This window comes from Pyrus communis, chromosome 10, assembly GCF_963583255.1.
Source record: "Pyrus communis chromosome 10, drPyrComm1.1, whole genome shotgun sequence".
Taxonomy (NCBI): domain Eukaryota; kingdom Viridiplantae; phylum Streptophyta; class Magnoliopsida; order Rosales; family Rosaceae; genus Pyrus; species Pyrus communis.
In genome coordinates this window covers 154,682-172,693 of record NC_084812.1, presented here as the reverse complement: position 1 = coordinate 172,693, position 18,012 = coordinate 154,682, and the positions used below count along the sequence as shown (strand labels likewise).

Below are 18,012 nucleotides of genomic sequence, written 5' to 3'. Positions count from 1 at the left end.
ATTGAGCCATTACTCGGAAATAAAACTAGTCAACAGTGATTTGCAAATTGTAAACATGGTTTTAGTTAGAAGCCAACAGTGGGCATGCATTCCCTTTTTTACCGCTTTCCACATACCAACTTACCAAGAAACTACTTCGACGACAAAATTTTCAATGTAAAAATGAATTTGATAATGTAGAGAGGACATGATGCTAAACTGTCTTTAAGTCATAAACAGGTTCACGGAGAGTATTTACACCAACTTTTGTTCTAGACTAGAGTTCTAACTGGAAAAAGAAAGGCACTTGGTAATAACATCAAATCCGTCTTCACTCTTACCAGGCGATTATCCATGTGTCTACAAACTGCTTCATGCTATCCAGTATTTGATACTAGTTTAGTTTTAAGAATTATTTCAAGTTGATTTGGCTTGGTATGTTAAGTTGCCGAACTTCAGACCTGTGAACTGGACTTCCCTGGCCTTTCCTAGAGCTGTTGGATTTTGAGTCCATGCGGACTGTCTTGGCTGAGAAGCAATGCCGTACACGAACTCTGTGACTATATGTTTGAGCTGAGCAACTACCTTGGACACTCAACATTAAAATCACTTCCTTGTCGCGGGTGTCTTCGCACCACCAATTTTGAGGGATGCCATCAACAAATTCTTCCAAGGTATGAAACTCTTCATGATGAACTGAGACCTCCACAGACTCTTCAGGTTTGATCATGCCCGTTGCTGGTGTGATCTATTATTTTGTGTTTTGAAAAACAGAAGAAGTATATTAGAAGAACAGACACCTGCATTTTCCACTCCTAAAAGGAAAAGAAAATTTATAGGACGGAACAGAAGCCGCAGGGAGAAAGTGATACCTCAAGCCATCGAGGAAACCCATGGGCACCTCTCGGGCGATAGTCAGGCTCTTCCCCATCCTCCTTGACAGTGGACTGACCTTCACAGATGATTTTAAATACGGCCGTATCCTTTACACATTTATTAGTGATACGCAAAATGGACGTGTCCTGATTTTGAAGGATTATGTTGTTGGTGTTCAAAATAGTTTCTGGAACATAATTTGATTCTTCAAGCATAGACCTGATATTCTGATTGGACTTTATAATTTCTCCAAACTCCTTTCTCCTTACTGATCTATCAACGTGAGCAATTTGTAAACTTAGTTTACACCGGACAGGTTTGTGATCACTGTCAGTCACATCCATGCATGCCTCATACCTATTTAAAATCGGGCACCAAGTTTTAGAACAACGAAGAAAAAGAGACAATAGGTTACAATCCCAGAAGAACGTACTGTATAATTGACGAGACTACAGGGCACTCTAAACTGCACTCAGCAACTGGTGATGGTCGATTGTCACGATATATTATTCTGTCACACCATGCAGGAATACGTTTCTTCTCACCAGAATCGTATCCTGAAAAGGATGCATAGACAAAGTTTCAAATTAAAACACTCGAAAACCATGTTGTATCTAATTCAGTTTTGCAGATATGCATAATTTACTCGTGTAAGAGAAACCAAGAGCTTTAATAGTAATGCAGAAATTGACCGTTAGTAGACCAAATACCTGCTAAGCCTGCTTGGTGCTTTTCAAACTTGTATGTTGGAGGGAATCTGATGAGTGCCTCACGCATCCCTTGGAAAACTTTCCCGGCTTTCATCTCTGCTCTGAGCTGATCTTTTTCTCTGAGCCAATCAAAGCATCTTTGCGAAACGAAGTCCCTTGCTTCATCATAAGATATACCAAAAAGCCGATAATTGAAATCACCGAGAAAAACAACCATATCTGCTTCTGCTAATTCGGGCCTTACATCTTCAGTGTTGCTACTGACAGCCTAAATCATCAATGGTCTAACACTTAGCTAATTACATTAAAAATTATAAATAAAGGATTGATTTCAGCAATACGAACTAGAACAAGTTCATACATTTGGAGCCCGAGCCATGTTAACAGAAGTTGAGACACCAGCTGCAAGAGAGAGGACCCATGGCAAGCCAGAAGAATAAAGCAGCCAAAATAAATAGGCAGAGAAGGCAAGGGAGCAAGACAAAAACAGGTATGGTAGCATACCAGCTGCTGTGTTAAGTAGAGACGACCGGTTGAAGACCATATTACGATAAATGTGATCAAAATCAGCATTACGGCGATTGACAGCTTCCAAATGTGCAGCCAAATGACAGTTCACAAAGCACATTATCCGATCATAGACTCGGATTCTCAGACCAACACCCCCCTGCTTGAACATAAGTAGTCTAGTCAGTGATCCTTTTTCGTAAGAATAAGAAAGCGATACATTTAAGAAATTGAGCAGAGACAATCAAACTGACTGCATTCTAGTTTATTCTGTAAACAAAAAGGTACCAACTCCCAAATTGTATACATGCCAATTTGCCAAATGAGCACTGTGAATGGAGAGGTACCAACCTTGTTACCAATGGCACGACCAAAGCCACAGGGAACTGCTCCAGCATCAATATCCCCGACATGTTTTCTGAGATTCTTTCTTACCCTATATGAGAATTATGAGCTCATAAAAGGAAAGAAATATATGAGGACAAACTCCACAAGGATAATTTAACAGAGTAGGGTAAAGATGCCTCACTGATAAAAGGAAAGAAATACGAACTGCAGGCTAATTATATTTGGTGATAGCTAATTCCTGAAATCAGTTTCAATGGTAATTGCTTACCAAAGAGATATGAGCAAGCCTGCGAGCTGCCTAGAACCCATGCGTTCGAAAGTTTTTCCTTCTTCTAAGGCCTTTCCTATGTTATCAAGCCACCAGTTACCAACGGAACTCCCTTCAAGCCCTACCTACAAGGGGAAAATAATGGTAAATAAATAAATCAATCCATACGCACGAGTAGAGATTTTGTATCTGTTAAAGTAAGCAAATAAGCAGTTCACAACATCAATGAAGGATCTTACAGTTTCTTTTGCAGCAGACATTGCAAGAAAGCCTGCGCCCATTTCTACTTCTTGCAACCCGACAACTACAATGCCAACATCTGGCACAGCAGAGCCTAACCATGATATTAGTGCATCCTGAGATGCTCTTCCTTGACCAACATTCCATGTGCCTACTAAAATTCTAACATTGTCACTTTTGGTATATACACTTTCTTTTGCAGCCAATTCTGTACGTATCAAGTTGTCAGTAGGTCCTGGAGATTTGATGTTCCATCCGCGAATACCACCATGGGTGGCCAAGCTATAAACAAAACCAGTTCCAACCGCCAGTTTTATCACTGGACTACTGTGTGCAACCCATCCTGCAATCAGATTTCCCTCAAGATCCAACACCTGAATCATGCCACTCACATAGCCTACATATATTCGTGTTCCGATAGTGCAAAAGCATTGGACACCAGAAGAATGGTGATTAAAATCTTGCACACGGTTACCATTTCCATCCCACTGAACCAGTAAACCATTTGTGCATGCACTCCATATCATGCCATCCGCAGTGAGCACTAGCGCTTCTGTCTTCTTGGATTCTTCTACAAATGCCCCTGCCCCTCTTGTTGCAACCCGACGAACAGCATCTGCAGCTCCCATTATAGCATTACGCGACCGTTGTAAAAAGCCCCCGGATTTCTCCTTTTTCGATGTTGAAACAAATTTTACCTTCATCTCATCTTCTACTGCTTGATCTTGCTGCACTGCTGACATGTCAACTCGATTCTCCATCTGACCTTCTACATTAAAGACTTTCACAAGCTCTCTTGTACGAGCATCCCTGACAAATCAACACTTTTTAGAATAATTCCAATGGAAATTATATGTATTAGGATCTCTATCTAAGCAACGATTTCCACTTCTCTTTCTTGATCGAAATCCCATTTAGAAAAACATGAATTGTGCATAAGATAAAAGTTTTAACCATGTAAAACATGTATCAAAACGCACACACTCCCCACTAACACTAGGTTTCAATTTGAAAACTAACCACAAGGAGAAGGACATAGATCCGGCACACCAAACTTTAGCCCTAAAATTATCAGATAGTAAACACTTGACATCTTGAGAAGATATACTACAGACGCCATTCACGGTAACTTGGCTCCTCAGGTCAATGCCTGACCTCTCCACCAGTAAAGCTGCCATATGCCTTTCCTCTGGTTTTAGAGAGAGAGATTTTTCTATGGTTTCCCATGGCCAGATTTTAATAACACCACCCTCGGAACCTGACCACATATCACCTGCATCAAATCAAAGCAACATGATATCAGATAGATTAACATTTACATTGGAAAGTAAAAAACCAAGCAATACAGAAGCACTTGAGGAAGAGGAACAAATAAGTGACTGACCGTAAGCAGTGAAAACCATGGCGAGAACAGGAGCGCGGTGGGCCTGCCAGGAAAGACCTTCCTTAAAAGGAGTAGAAGCATCCAAAGACTGATCCATCTTCCAAGACCTGATCTTACCATCCTTATGGCCAGTCCAAATCAAGCGATTGCCGGTATCAACCATGAGGCAATGGGTGGGAGAGGTGTTGGCGGATTCATAGTATGGGGCGGCATCCTCATCACCCCTCATGACTCTGCCACCAATACCAAAGCCAGGTTCAAAGACGCCCTTCAAATTCCAGACCCTGACTCCGCCCTCCTGGCCAGCCCACAGCTGGGTATTGGTGCAGGCAATGGTCCTGAGGAACCTGCCGACCTGGGTTTCCCTGAGAGGGTGGGGTCTCAGCTCCAAGCAGGGGGGACGACCAGGATGGACGGATGCACGAGTTGGAACCTTGAAGATGCCAGTGCCACCGCCGCTGCCAATAAATTCGGCCAACGGCTGGCATTCTCTGTTGCCATCAGGATCATCACCAGCCTCCATGCAGAGGCTTTGGTCCAGCCTCTGGGAGTGAGTGGTGCCCACGTACACGTCGTGATCACCAACGCCAACAGCATTACTAGTGGTTGTGGTGGTGATGGTGCTGTTAGAGGTGGAGTAAGGAAAGAAATCGTCGTCAGAAGAGTCGTAGTAGTCGACATTATTATTGTTATGAACGCTCTTGGGGAAGACGCTGACGTCGTCGAGGCTATGCTTGCGTATTTGGTGGTGGCGTTTTTGGGCGGAGGTTGCACGCAGCTGCTGGCTTAATGAATGTGACTTGCGGGGTGGAGGAGCGTTGCTTAGCCCCGCCAATGCGTCCCTGTCGTCGTCTTGACTTCTGTCCTCCATAGTACAAAGCAATTAATTAAGGGATGTTTCAAATGTTTGGGTTGATGAATAATATATATGTATATATATATATAGACACACATATATATGAAGAACCTAGTTAACAATCCAAAGGAACAACATCGAGTGTTTATCTATACTTTAAACCAAATGAATATCAAGATGAAAATTGTAAAAAATTCCATCAGAATCGAAAGAAAGAGAGGAACAAAACCAGAAGAGAAAAGAGGAGAGAGAGAGAGAGAGAGGAGAAAAGAGGAGAGAGAAAGGAGAAAGGGTCTAACTCTAAATTTGCAAGGGGAGGGATGGGAGGGAACTCCGGGAAGGGGATCCGAGATGGGAGCACGTCGGTTGGTTGGATGATTGGTGTTTTGTTTTTTTTTTTTTTTTTTTTTGGGACAAAAGGCTGGATGATTGATTGGAAGGCCAAGAGAAAAGAACGAGTGGGGCCATACATTGGTACTTTTAAAATGTCACCGTTTATTATATATTAGTAAATTAGTTAACATTTATTATATATTGGATTTAAGTAGTAATTAATTACCATTTGTATATACTGGATTTAATTAGTAAAAAATTTATATTTATAAAAATGAATATTTATTTATTCATCTTGCAAAAAAAATAAAAATAAGATTTGACGGCATGAAAGTCATCAAGATTGGAATCTTACGAAGTTCCTGCATAGCCATGTATCTTTTTTACTTAGCATTCTTAAAGATTCCCAAGAGAACAAATTGGAAGGAATATATACCCCAAGGCTCAGATCAGTGGGAGTCACAGATGTCCTTGACTGGGCTGTTTGATAAGGGCTTCAACTTTTCAGATCATATACTCAGAAGGTTGTCTGCTCTCCTTTACCTTCTAGTCTTAGTATTTGTTCTGTCGGTTGAGGTCATTTTGTATTTGCAGGCTTCTTTCTAGAGTTGCATACTACTTTTCACGTGGACCATTTCTTAGGTTTTGGATAACAAAAGAATATGATCCTCGCAAAGATCCTGATTCTCGAATGTGAGTTGTAAACAAAGCCTCTTACACAGCCTTTAGCAAATGTTTGCTTTTTTTTTTCTTTTGCATGTAGGTTTCTGTTTCCATCTTGCAATGTTGTTATTTAAAGGACATTGGAAAATTGTATATGGAAGTTTGTTGATTTTTATTTTTATAAGAGACGATAATGATTGACCTCAAAAGTCCAACTAGTTACAATCTGTATTCAGAAATGGAGCAAAAGAACTCCCTCCACCACCACCCACACACACATGTCAACAAAATTGGAACAAGCTGATTCTGGATATTATCTCCAGTTTTGCTCATAGTAATATTTGTTTTGACAGATATCAGAAAGTTGATCATCGGGTAAGCCCACCATTATGAAGTTACAGTGGTGCTAATACAGCCAACCAGTAAGTTTCTCTTCAAAGTTTTCTTTAGTTTTGTTCGAAATCTATTTTAACAATTAATTGAAAGAGAGAGAGAGAGAGAGAGAAAGTGCTTTAGAATTATAGTTCATCTAAGGGACCTTGATTGCTTTGCATTGAATATAGCTCATAAAGATAGCAATGCTGACTTGATGAGTGCCGACAGGGTTGTCCAGTAATTGATTGTTAAGAAACATCAAACATCTTATTTATGTCCTAGTTTCTGTACTATCGTTCATTTTTAGTTCATGCTATCAATGTTGATAATTATGTCTCTCTCCATGCGTTGTTTGGAGGATATTCAAGATGAACCTTGCAACTTGTGCTAGCTTTAAAAATCAAATTTACTCGTTCTAATTTCCAGTTGTTAAGTAAATAACAATTTTTCTATGTGAAAAAGTTCTCTTAATTCTTTTTCTTTTGGGGGTCACTCGTGCAGACTAAAGCGTAGATGGGAGGATATTTGTGCATTGCGAGTGTTCCCTTAAAGTGGCATACAACATTGCAACTATTTGCACTTAGTGATGATTACATTCAAGAACAGATAAGGAAGCCTGCAGCTCAGACAACTTGCTCCGTGAGTTTCTAGAATCAAGACGTGTTGTCAGTTTTCCATGCAAGTTCTTCTATTTGCATATTCCATAAAACCTGTATGATACAAAAGTACGATTGAACATAACTTTTAAATGTTTGAGGATGTTTTGTGAGAATCTCAAGTGAAATGAAGTATGTAAACTCACTGTTCCTCTTTTTATTTTGGGCCATTAAAATTTGAACGCTGGTTAACTTTGAATTTAGCCTATTTATTTGTAGTCTGAGACGGATGGTTTTCGTATAATATGCTTGAGAACTTGAAGGATCTTGTTAAGGTGAGGTTCCTATCCGTATTCTTGAAACCTGGTGCGGTAATTAATTCTTTTCTCTTCAACAGATTATCTGTTAAATCACTGTTTTCTGTGATATCGGTTTCTTGACATTTTCAATAGATTTATCAGGCACGTTACGTTGTGGACTTAATCATGTTTACTTGTTTGAAGGCTGAGGATGGTGAGATTTCTCCGCAGTCACATTCCTGTATCCTTACACCATAACAGTCCAGTTTTTTTTCTTTTTCCTTTTTGTGCGTATTTCATATATAAAAACATGATATTTAAGTTGGCGTGATTTGAAACCAAAAGTGATATTTTTTTCTCTGACTTTTTTTCCATCTTCCGAAGCAAGAAAACATTTTTCTTTTAGTACATTTTTTCAATAATTTTTATACAAATTTGCAAAACCAATTAAAGACCGTGAGCTATTGTTCACATTTTTTCAAACAGGTACTCAAATTTATATTTTTCTGAGGCCTCGATAATATTGTGTTTTAGTCGTGGCTGAGGGAGGGGCAGAAGACCATCCAATATAAAGCAAGGGGATGCTGTCATTGCAGTGTGATCCTAACTTGAACTTGGACTTTGGATTTGCAGAGCTCCAAAAATATTTGAGAACATATTTCTTGATTTGCTTTTAACATTTGTAAATCCTGATTTTCTTTTACTCTGTGCTTTTCACTTGATGTTTTAGTTTTGGAACTGATAAATCAACACAAAATATTTGTGGGACCGAAAAACAGCCATTAGCCATAACAAAGTTCTGTCGATCAAGACATTTTTGAAATATCCACCATGAATTGCATTGGTACGGCGAAAGTTCCAGGAAAACATTTTTCTTTTAATATATTTTTTTCAATAATTTTTATACAAATTTGCAAAACCAATTAAAAATCGTGAGTTATTGTTCATATTTTTTGTGAAAAAAGCTTGTTTGAGTTTCCGCAAGATATTTTGTATGCACAAGGAGAATTTTATAGATCATTTGAAAACAAGAATTATTTATTGAGACGTATAAATAAAATCAGTAACTATTTATTGCGACGCATAAATTTTCTTTATTTAATTTTTTAAGTAAAAAAAAAAAAAAAAAGATAAATTATACAAAACTACCTTAACTATGAGTCGAACCACAATTTCATACCTCATGTTTTAAACATTGCAATGTCATACTTGAATTTATAAATTCGTTGTAATGTTAGAGTTCTAATAATTAATCCATTAAATTGACCGTTAAATGATGACGTGACAAATATAAGATATATATTTTTCTAACATGAAAGACCATATAGATAAAAAAATAAAACCAAAAAATTAACCATTCTCCCCCTCACGTATTCTCCCCCTTCCTCCCTTTCAAGCTGCAACAGCAGCCGCATGCTCCGTTCTTCCCCAAAACCCCAGGCACCATCCCTTCCCAAATCCTTCACCGCCACTGCCCCACCCATAGCCCCACCATCCCAACCCAGACCTGATCTAATCCCTCTCAACACAGACCCGATTCAGATTTCTGCAAAATCTCAACTGGGTTCTGATACTTGATAAGATCCAATTCTCAGTTCCGTTAATCAACCTGTAACACAGAGGATAAAGAGGGAGAGGGAAGGAAGAGAGAGAGCAGAGCTCCTGATTTGTTTTTGTTTATATTTCTTTTGGGTAAATTCTGATCTCCTACATTTGAGGAAGCTGGGCTCATTTTATATAGCTTCTACACTTTTAAATGCCAGCTGGCATATTAACAATTCCTAACAGTAATAAAGCATAAAACCTCAGAATAATTTGGGTTCATAACAATACCAACCCTATTTTCTCACTTGGATAGTCATCAAATCCCACAAGCCCCATAAAAACAGAGATATTGACCACCTTTAACCCCAGCAAATCCACCGGAAAACCCAAGAACTTTCGCGACCTAAATCTGAAATTCAAACCTGTCAACTTCGAATTTGATGAAATAAGATAAAGATTTGGACTTGATATGAAGAGAGGATTCTAAGAATATTAGTTTGGAGTTGTTGGTGGCTGAATAAAGCGGCGCCGTCGCCATGGTTGCCGAAGGGCTGCACCTTGGCTGCTGTTGCAGCGTGAAAAAGGAGAAAGGGAGGGCATACGGAGGGGGAAGAAGGGTGAGGTGTTGGGGTGGGCCCACTCCTCTTTAGTTATTTTTTAATTTATTTATTTTATAGTTGTAATTTTTTATTCACATGGTCTCCCACGTTAGAAAAATATGAATCCTACATTTACCACGTATCATTTAACGGTAACTTTAACGGATTAATTAACGAAGTTCTAACATTGCAACAAATTTATAAATTGAGGTATGACATTGTAATGTTTAAAACATGAAGTATGCGATTGTAGTTCAGATTCATAGTTAAGGTAATTTTGTGTAATTTACCTAAAAAAATATATATATGCTAAACAGAATACACCTCTTCCAATCACGGAATTAACAAAATAATTAACTCCCTCACTATTTCATTCTACAAAGGCATGTGGTTCGGTCGCTTCCATCTAATTTTATACAAACAAAAATATAAGGCGCTCTCACTCCCTCTCTCTCACTCAAAATGTACGGACAGCATGAACAGGGGATGGGGGTGTTCAATCCAGGTAGAAGAGAGTCACAATTTTACGGAGATTTTTGGCCTCTTGACAAGTTTCCATGAGCAATCTACTGTCGTGAAACGCAAAGCATATAACTTGCTGTACATGTGAAATGATGTTCATGTTGCACAACCTACAGGTTCAACATCAAGTCATGAAAACAAATTCACTCCAACAGAAATGATATCTGCCAATCGTATAACATCATGAAGGCTATGCTGAACGTAAAAAGTGGAACTACTATCAACCTGCTCGCTTCTATCAGTGGTAGATGATCATTTTGAGGCTTTTCTATCACATTCTTGACCTGAAAATCCCAAGAAATTATCAATTACAATAACAACATTGCGTTTCCTTTGTCAGGTGGTGGGAAACAAGGTATCATTACTAAACATATTACTGAAATAACAAGAAGAAAGACTCTGAGCACTGGGAATCCATTAAATTCTGTTCAAGGTTATATGTACCCAATCACTTTCTAACTAATTAATAGCCGCCAACTCAATTTCATTTTCTGAGGCATTGTACTGCAGATCTACTCTTGTAATGCCAATAGTAATAAATTGCAGGAACAGTAGTCCTAAGTTCCTAACATAAGAATATGGAGAAATAGCACACCCAATTTCATCCTAATACGGTAATACCTAGCTGTCAAACTAAATACAATAGAAAGGGCAATTTACTGGAGAGATTTTCAAATCACTTCATTAAACGGTGATAAGCTATATACTAGATGCTTTCCTAAATGTTCCCTAACAATGAAATGACTGCAATGAAACCATACCCAAACAAATTTAAATGGATGAAAATTTTGAGCGCATAGGCAGATGAATGAAAATCTTCCTTGGGTAAAGGAAAGATGAAAAACAGACAAGGTCTTATATGAGTTTTTCGTCTTCGATAGATAACCAAGAACAACGCAGAGGGCAAGGTCATAGTGCATAGAGCTACAAAAGCACCTTCCATTGTGGTTAGAGAAACCACCGTACACAAATAATAGCATCAAGAAAATCCAAAAAGCAAAAAGAGGAGCAAAAATCTAAACTCAGAGTCAACTATGAGACAATAAGCAATTGACATCTGCGATTATGTGAATACCATGAGAAAATCTAGTAAAAAGCAAAATAGATGAAGCGCAAAATTTAAGGAATGTCATTTTAAGAAATTCTTACTTTTGACAATAATTCCTGGCTCTCAGGTGGTTGCTTCTTCAAACTCTGGGGCAAGATGACGGTAAGCAGCTCTGGTTTCTCTGCTCTTAAAGCACCCCTGATGACAGCTGCATTAGTGCCGGATGCCCCTGATGTATATATGTGATTTTTCTGCAAACACGAGGTTAAGGAACACACAAGTCAAGGTCACTGATCCCTTCAGATTCAACATAAACTGAAAAGGTCCAGTATTGTCGAATGACTGATAGCTTCATACGTACTCATAAATGCCAGATGTATAATTTCATTCAGTTACAGTTCTTACAGTGATAACCATTGCATAGCTGAGAATCTCAATAAGTTCTTGATGCATGAATCCCATATTCCGGGTCCCAAAGAAACCAATTGCTCTGGGTCCTTGTTGCTGAATGGCTAATAACTCCTGCAGATAATGTTGCATAATATAGGAAGAGTGCTTTCAAGTTGCAATAAAGAAACACTTAAAGACAAAGCATGCACAGCCTGCAAGAGATAGGCTACTTAAGAGTCCTGTAAACATATGGTTTTAAAAAAAACTGGGTGATTGGAATTAGGTTTTTGTAAGTCAATCCTCGTGGAAACGATTTACATTTATATGCATTGAGTCAACAAAATGGAAAGAAGCCAAACTGAAGAATAATCACGCACCTGTAGATAATCGACATCGGCCACTGGTCTAAACTCTGAAACCATAACTGCCCCTGATCCTTCGACAACAGATTGAGCCTGGGTTGGGATTTGGGTGCCTACTTCCTCATCGGAACCAAACATACTCGCCCCTGTGGCGTCTTCATTGGATCGACTATCTATATATTGATCTCTTCTCAAGTGTCCGCAAAGCCACTATACGAGTAAAGAAAAACAGACCCCTGGTAGTAAATCATTAGTGAAAACCAACTGCCCACGAAGAGTGGTAATCATACAAGTCCAAGTCACATGCTTTTACAGGATTGAAACCGGTTTAAGGCAAATGGAGCTCGAAATTATAGAGATGCAGCCTCTTTGAGATAACAAAGAGACCCGCGAAGCACTAATACAAACAGGACCCAACTTTGAAGGAAAATTTGGATTACTATATCTATATGAAGGAACAGAAGCATCTCATTATAGAAAGCTCATTCCAGAAAATGAGGATGAGGATTTGTAAGCCCAAAAAATACTCTATCTTTTCATCACAAACAAACAAGACCCAATATCTCAGAATTAACAAAAAAGCTGATGATTTGAAAACGAACATATAAATATGCAGAGAGAGAGAGAGAGAGAGAGAGATACCTTCCGTTCGGAGCGAGTGGTTGTCCTTTGTCGAGTACATGAGTGGTTGTGAGATGAGAGAGAAGAAAGATTGAAATTAGGGCTTGCAGAGTGAAAGGATTTGAAGGACTTGCAGGGGAAGTGTGAAGAAGAAGGATAGGGAGTAATGGAGGTGAGAGGCTGGAAGAGCCTCAAAGGCAAGGGTGTTGCCATTCCTCCTCAAAGGCGCTTTCTTTCAGCTTTTGCGCTTTTGCGCTTTTGCTTTGGGGTGGGGGTGGGGGTGGGGGTGGGCAGCTGCCAGCTGCTGCTTGCTTCTGCTGCTTCTTTATCTTTCTGCGCTTCTCACATTCCTCCTCTCTTTTAATATCCTCCTCCAATTGGAATTTGGAAAGCCAAAAACAAAAAGGACAAATCGAATAAGAGCGAGCACCCACATTTGATATCTGTTTTATTTGATTTTATATATATATAAAATACAGAAAATTGGAAATTGTAAATTGGAACAGAATTTTGTCAATAAAGCTTTCGTTTCCCCTTTTTCTCTTTTCATTCGCTTTTTGGCTTTTCAACTTTTATTATTATCTTAATTCTTACCCTTTTTTCCTTCTTTGCATATTTTGACCTACGCACGGCACAACCCAACTGAACCAGAGAGAGACCTATCTACCATGTCGATGACACTACAGCTGCCATGTGTCTAACTTAATAGCATGACAGTACGTGATTAACTGCTCCCTCCTTGTTTAGTAGACCGATCCTGTTCGTATAACAAGTGACATTCTCATTGCGTAGAAGATGAGCTTGTAAAAAGGCATTTAGTTTACTGTCAATTGTTTCCGAGACACCCATCGGGACAGTAATACAACAATCCGCTCCAATTGCGATCAATGCAGCTTCATGTCTCACAAGAATTTCATTATACATAATATGAATCTCCGGTTTCATGTACGTGCTGTGAATTTCATATGGATCTCTCGCAAAGGTAATATCTTGAGCTGGAACGACAGAGCAGACAAACATGAAGGACCACATGACAATCCTGGCCACTTCCTTCTTTAGCATCTGATCCAGCAACAACCTCATCAAGAACCAACTGGTTTGTGTGAACTGAACCCAATTGCTTAATAAATAAACACTTTTCCAAGATCATCTCAGCTTTCAGTTTGGGCTGCCCGTCATCTGCTGACTATCAAAGTATTATTTCAACCGGTAAATACAAATCAACTAATGCAATTACAGCAATAAGCATGTCATTCGATTAGCACATTCTGTGCATCGAAACTACACTATCATATTCATATGATATCGAACCACCAGAGTTGCAGTTGAATGTTCATAAAAGGGCACTACACCATATCATCCCATATCCAGAAATGACTATTATATGTCCCATCTCTTTTTAACCCGGAACATCAAAGCCAATGATTGAATGTCATCTTGCGGCACTTGAAGCATGAATTGAACCTTCATCTTCATCGGGGCTGTCTTTGCTTTCCCACCTTCATCTCCAACCTGAAACAACCATAATCATGTTTCCCATCATTTCTTCATAGCAAACAGTTTGACAGCTTACGTGCACTCAACACGTGAGGCACTTACTTCGTAAACCTAAGTTTTGAAACAATTTTACCATGCGATCAACACTTGAAAGAAATCTTCATTGACATAAAGTTTTCTTACCATTTAACTTAATATGTGTTATTAATAGTTTCCGTGTATATCCTAAGGGTTTCCTGCCAAACTCCCTTTTCCAGTGCAACAATGGAAGAAAACTTAAAAAGGCCTTTCTTGTTGTCCTGAAATAATCTACTTGGTTTCCTTGATTATTCATGAGATTCTCCCTTTTCATACGACTTCTAGAAAACTCGATTCATATAAGCACTTACCCAAAGAGATGCCCAGCCAAGGCGCACCTCTGAATCATAACCAGCTTTAAGTTTCAAATCCTTTCCATATGTGTGCTTGTATACCGCGCTCCAGTAGTTGGAATCAAAATTGTACCAGTAGCTGGAGATGAAATCATCAAAATAAGTATAAAACTCTTCAAACAGTCAACAAATAGATGACTGGAGACAAAATGTGCAGATACATGACTGCTTGAAAAACAACCTTAAACAAAATACTCGCATGGTCCAATTATTTTGAAAAGTAATATTCAATGCAAACTATAATTATCCATTTCTCCCTTCATTATGCTCCAATTCTTGAAGGACACATTTCAAGAATAATTTTTGCTACACCAATTAACTATTGGAGACTTCCAAAGAAAATTATTGAAGACAAGATTCACTTTACAATTTCACAAATTCTATGCATAAATTGATCATACTAAGCAGATAACAGTCACACCATGAAACATGATATGGTAATTGGCCAACTCAACATGAGTGGATTTTGTAAAGCACCAAATACAAAGCACCTTATTTGTTTCATGTAAACATTTCTATGTTTACATCTGAATCCAATAAACAAAACAATAAAAGAAACAAAGCAATAAAAAAATTAAGAATAGATGGAAGGAAAAAGAAAGATTTGTAACCTCAACTTGTCAGAAGGACCAAACCGACGCTTGAAAGCAAAGGACAATGCATTCGAAGGCAGACAAAGGGTTGGGATCAAAGACAACTCCTCGTCCTGTAATAAGTCCAAAACTATCAGAAAAGATCACAGAGACGAAACACCAATATGATGGAAAAGCATTCGTCCAGCTATTAGGAGACTGAATATTTTTGCAAAAAATCATCTGGGCTGCACCATTCACACAACCCAGCCATCCCTCCTTTTTCTGTTTATCCTTGATGGGGACCAGTGGCGGAGCCACAAAGAGGCCAGTGATGGCCCAGGCCTACCCTGAAAATTCATTTATGTAAGTACTCTCTGCAAGATTTTACAAAAATGAGCATGTGGCTCATTGGCTACTGGGATTTTGCAATTCCAAATAGCCCGGGTTCAAGCCTTCCTAGCGGTCCAGCATTTTTTATAGATTTTTTTTAAACTGAAAGAAAAAAAGGGTTCTTATAATTTGCCTTATTTTTTACCATATTAAAACTAAGTCTTATTTTTTAATATATATATATATATATATATTAAAAAAAAAAAAAAAAAAACCATATTCTCTTTTTTGGCTAGTTGATATAAAAAAAAAAAAGGCCTATACAGTCCACAGCAAAATCTAATTTTAAGTCGTGATTTTAAATTTTTGTACGACTCTAATGTAATTTTTTTTTATCAAAGCTTGTAAAAAAGTTTTGTTTTTATGATATATTCATTTCAATACTAGGTTTTTCCTACAAAATTTAAAGCTCCACCATTCTTGTTTGATTAAAAATTTTCATGCCAATACAAAAAACAAAACCTTTCATTTTTCTCCCATTAATTATATTTCAAAGGCTGATCTTTCTATGGATTAAAGGCCCCTCCTGATCTGGTTTTCTGGCTCCGGCACTGATAGGGACCCAGCTATCCATCCTGTGCAATTGAAAAACACCCAAAAAAGTAACTGATAGGGACCCACCTTGTATAAATACCGCAACTTCAAATCTTCATCTGCATAATGAGCAGTGCACAACCCGTTCAAAATTTGGCCTTTTACTATTCCATTAATTGATAACATTCTCTGCTTCTCCTCTGCTTCTTTCTCCTCGACAGAAACTTCACCCAGGGGGAACTTTAGGGTAGCTTTCGGCTGCTGCATCAGAATAGTGATTAAGGTAATAAATTTTTTGCTCTAAATATAGAAAGTTTAGAGTACACAATTAGATTTTTCGGAGTGCCAGTAACAATTCTGGAGTGGAGAAGTAACATGAAACTAATAAATTATTTTCTGTTTGGTAAATTTAATGCAGCACGATGTCATAAAAGGACAATTTTTTTTGGAAAAGAAACAAAGCATTCAATAAAATGAGAGTACAACACAGAGTATGTTGTGAAGTATACATCAAAGAAGAAAAACACCAACTCCGAAATCCAAATGATGATTCTGGAAATATGCCATAGGGTGTTGTAATTCAACAATCCAATTCATGAATGCTGAAGTCTGTCTTAAAAGTTTAAACAGATCAATGTGTGACAACAGAAACAAGTTTGAAACACTACTGGCTCGTCGCAGCAGTAGAATTCCAAGATAATGGTCTTGTTTGTGCCTTGTTGGAGTTATACTTAAATGGAACGGTAGATGACAATTCAAAACAAGGGTGTCCTAACATCATTATACTGCAGATATCATGTGATTGTACTTACCAAACCAACATAAGGAACAGGAGAAGAGAGCTCAAGTGCATAGCCAGGGTCAGCAAGCTTCGCGACCACGGTAGCCTCTCCTTCTTGTGCCTAAGAACATCATGACATTTGGACATGAGAGAAGAATGAGTCAACTTGTTCATGCCGATAAGCTTTGAGAAATATAAACAGGGACACGAAGATGCTAATAATTACCTAAGATTGGACGGAGGACTGTAGTTATGAAAAGCTGAAGCCTAGTTAAAATTGGTGTTAGATTGTAATGTTTTTAGTAAGGTTTACACCCCTAAGATTGAATGTGGGATGGTCTCAACAATTACATAACAACATTACATTAGAAAAAAAAGGGATTAAGGAGGTAACCTGGAGATGATGGCTAGCACGGAGAAGCAATCTCGGGCCAACATCGACGGAGCCGTTGATGAGTGTAGATTGATCTTCGCAGTTGTGGTGAACGGAGAGGTTCTTGGAGACAAATGTTAACTGCGGCGGAGAGAGTTCGCCCTTGTGGTTGTTGCTGAAGGAGAGCTTCAGCTTGGCGAAGCTGTCGAGCAGCTTGCAAGAGACCTTGTGGAAGAACACGGAGGAGTCGCTGTCGAACTCGGAAGTGAGTCGAACCAAAGGCCTCTTGGGGAAGCTGAATACGACGGGAGTCCTCGAAGCTGCGGCTGGCGGAGGCGGCGGCGGTGGTGATCCAGCTAGTGGCAATGACGGTGGAGGAGAAGGAGGAACGGTTCCAGTTGCGGGGGCCTGGTAATTAGGGTTAAGACTGTTAGGAAGGATGGGTGTGATTGACTCTGCCATTACTGATTCGCTCCTATGACTCCAGGCTCCCCTGAATCTAAAAGACAGAAAGAGAGAGTGGGCGCGTGCGTGACGGATGGACGAGACTCGCGAGACCGTATCCACCAGTCCGCCGCCGCTGCGCTTCTGTGTATCTAGTGTGTTTGTGTGGTTCATTTAGGCGGAAATGTAGATGCTCATTTACTTTCATCAGTAGCTGAGAATAAAATAAATAAAATTCACTTCCGTCAGTGCTGTCCACTTCATTTTTCTTAATTATTTACTCTGCTCCAAACTCCCTAAAATCTCAAAAGACACAAAATTTACCATGAATGATCAATTAAATGATAAGTTTTTAGCAACAATGATATATTAATAATATATTGATGACTTAAAGATCACATAACAACACGCAATAATGATTCAACGACGATATAATAAACATTGATAATTTATACAATCAAATATA

At 38.7% G+C, this 18,012-nt stretch overlaps 3 protein-coding genes across 3 annotated transcripts; all 3 read right to left on the bottom strand.

Moving 5' to 3' along the window:
* Window positions 1-6: 6 nt before the first annotated feature.
* Window positions 7-5,375, bottom strand: LOC137746862 (type I inositol polyphosphate 5-phosphatase 13-like). Its single transcript, XM_068486883.1, has 10 exons — window positions 4,313-5,375; window positions 3,949-4,201; window positions 2,928-3,738; window positions 2,689-2,813; window positions 2,424-2,508; window positions 1,927-2,232; window positions 1,566-1,833; window positions 1,289-1,412; window positions 852-1,212; window positions 7-727 (listed from the first exon to the last, which is right to left on the bottom strand). Exons 1-10 carry the CDS (start codon window positions 5,181-5,183, stop codon window positions 392-394), a joined length of 3,540 nt encoding a protein of 1,179 aa, XP_068342984.1. The 5' UTR covers window positions 5,184-5,375; the 3' UTR covers window positions 7-391.
* Window positions 5,376-9,871: 4,496 nt separating this feature from the next.
* LOC137748307 (uncharacterized) lies at window positions 9,872-12,793 on the bottom strand. Its single transcript, XM_068488443.1, has 6 exons — window positions 12,543-12,793; window positions 11,916-12,110; window positions 11,554-11,670; window positions 11,250-11,399; window positions 10,326-10,384; window positions 9,872-10,210 (listed from the first exon to the last, which is right to left on the bottom strand). The coding sequence occupies exons 1-6, from the start codon at window positions 12,732-12,734 to the stop codon at window positions 10,075-10,077; spliced, it is 849 nt and encodes a 282-aa protein (XP_068344544.1). The 5' UTR covers window positions 12,735-12,793; the 3' UTR covers window positions 9,872-10,074.
* A 5-nt stretch (window positions 12,794-12,798) lies between these two features.
* Window positions 12,799-17,752, bottom strand: LOC137748306 (outer envelope pore protein 37, chloroplastic-like). Its single transcript, XM_068488442.1, has 6 exons — window positions 17,124-17,752; window positions 16,761-16,850; window positions 16,036-16,209; window positions 15,061-15,155; window positions 14,408-14,528; window positions 12,799-14,033 (listed from the first exon to the last, which is right to left on the bottom strand). Exons 1-6 carry the CDS (start codon window positions 17,718-17,720, stop codon window positions 13,902-13,904), a joined length of 1,209 nt encoding a protein of 402 aa, XP_068344543.1. The 5' UTR covers window positions 17,721-17,752; the 3' UTR covers window positions 12,799-13,901.
* Between the last annotated feature and the right edge of the window lie 260 nt (window positions 17,753-18,012).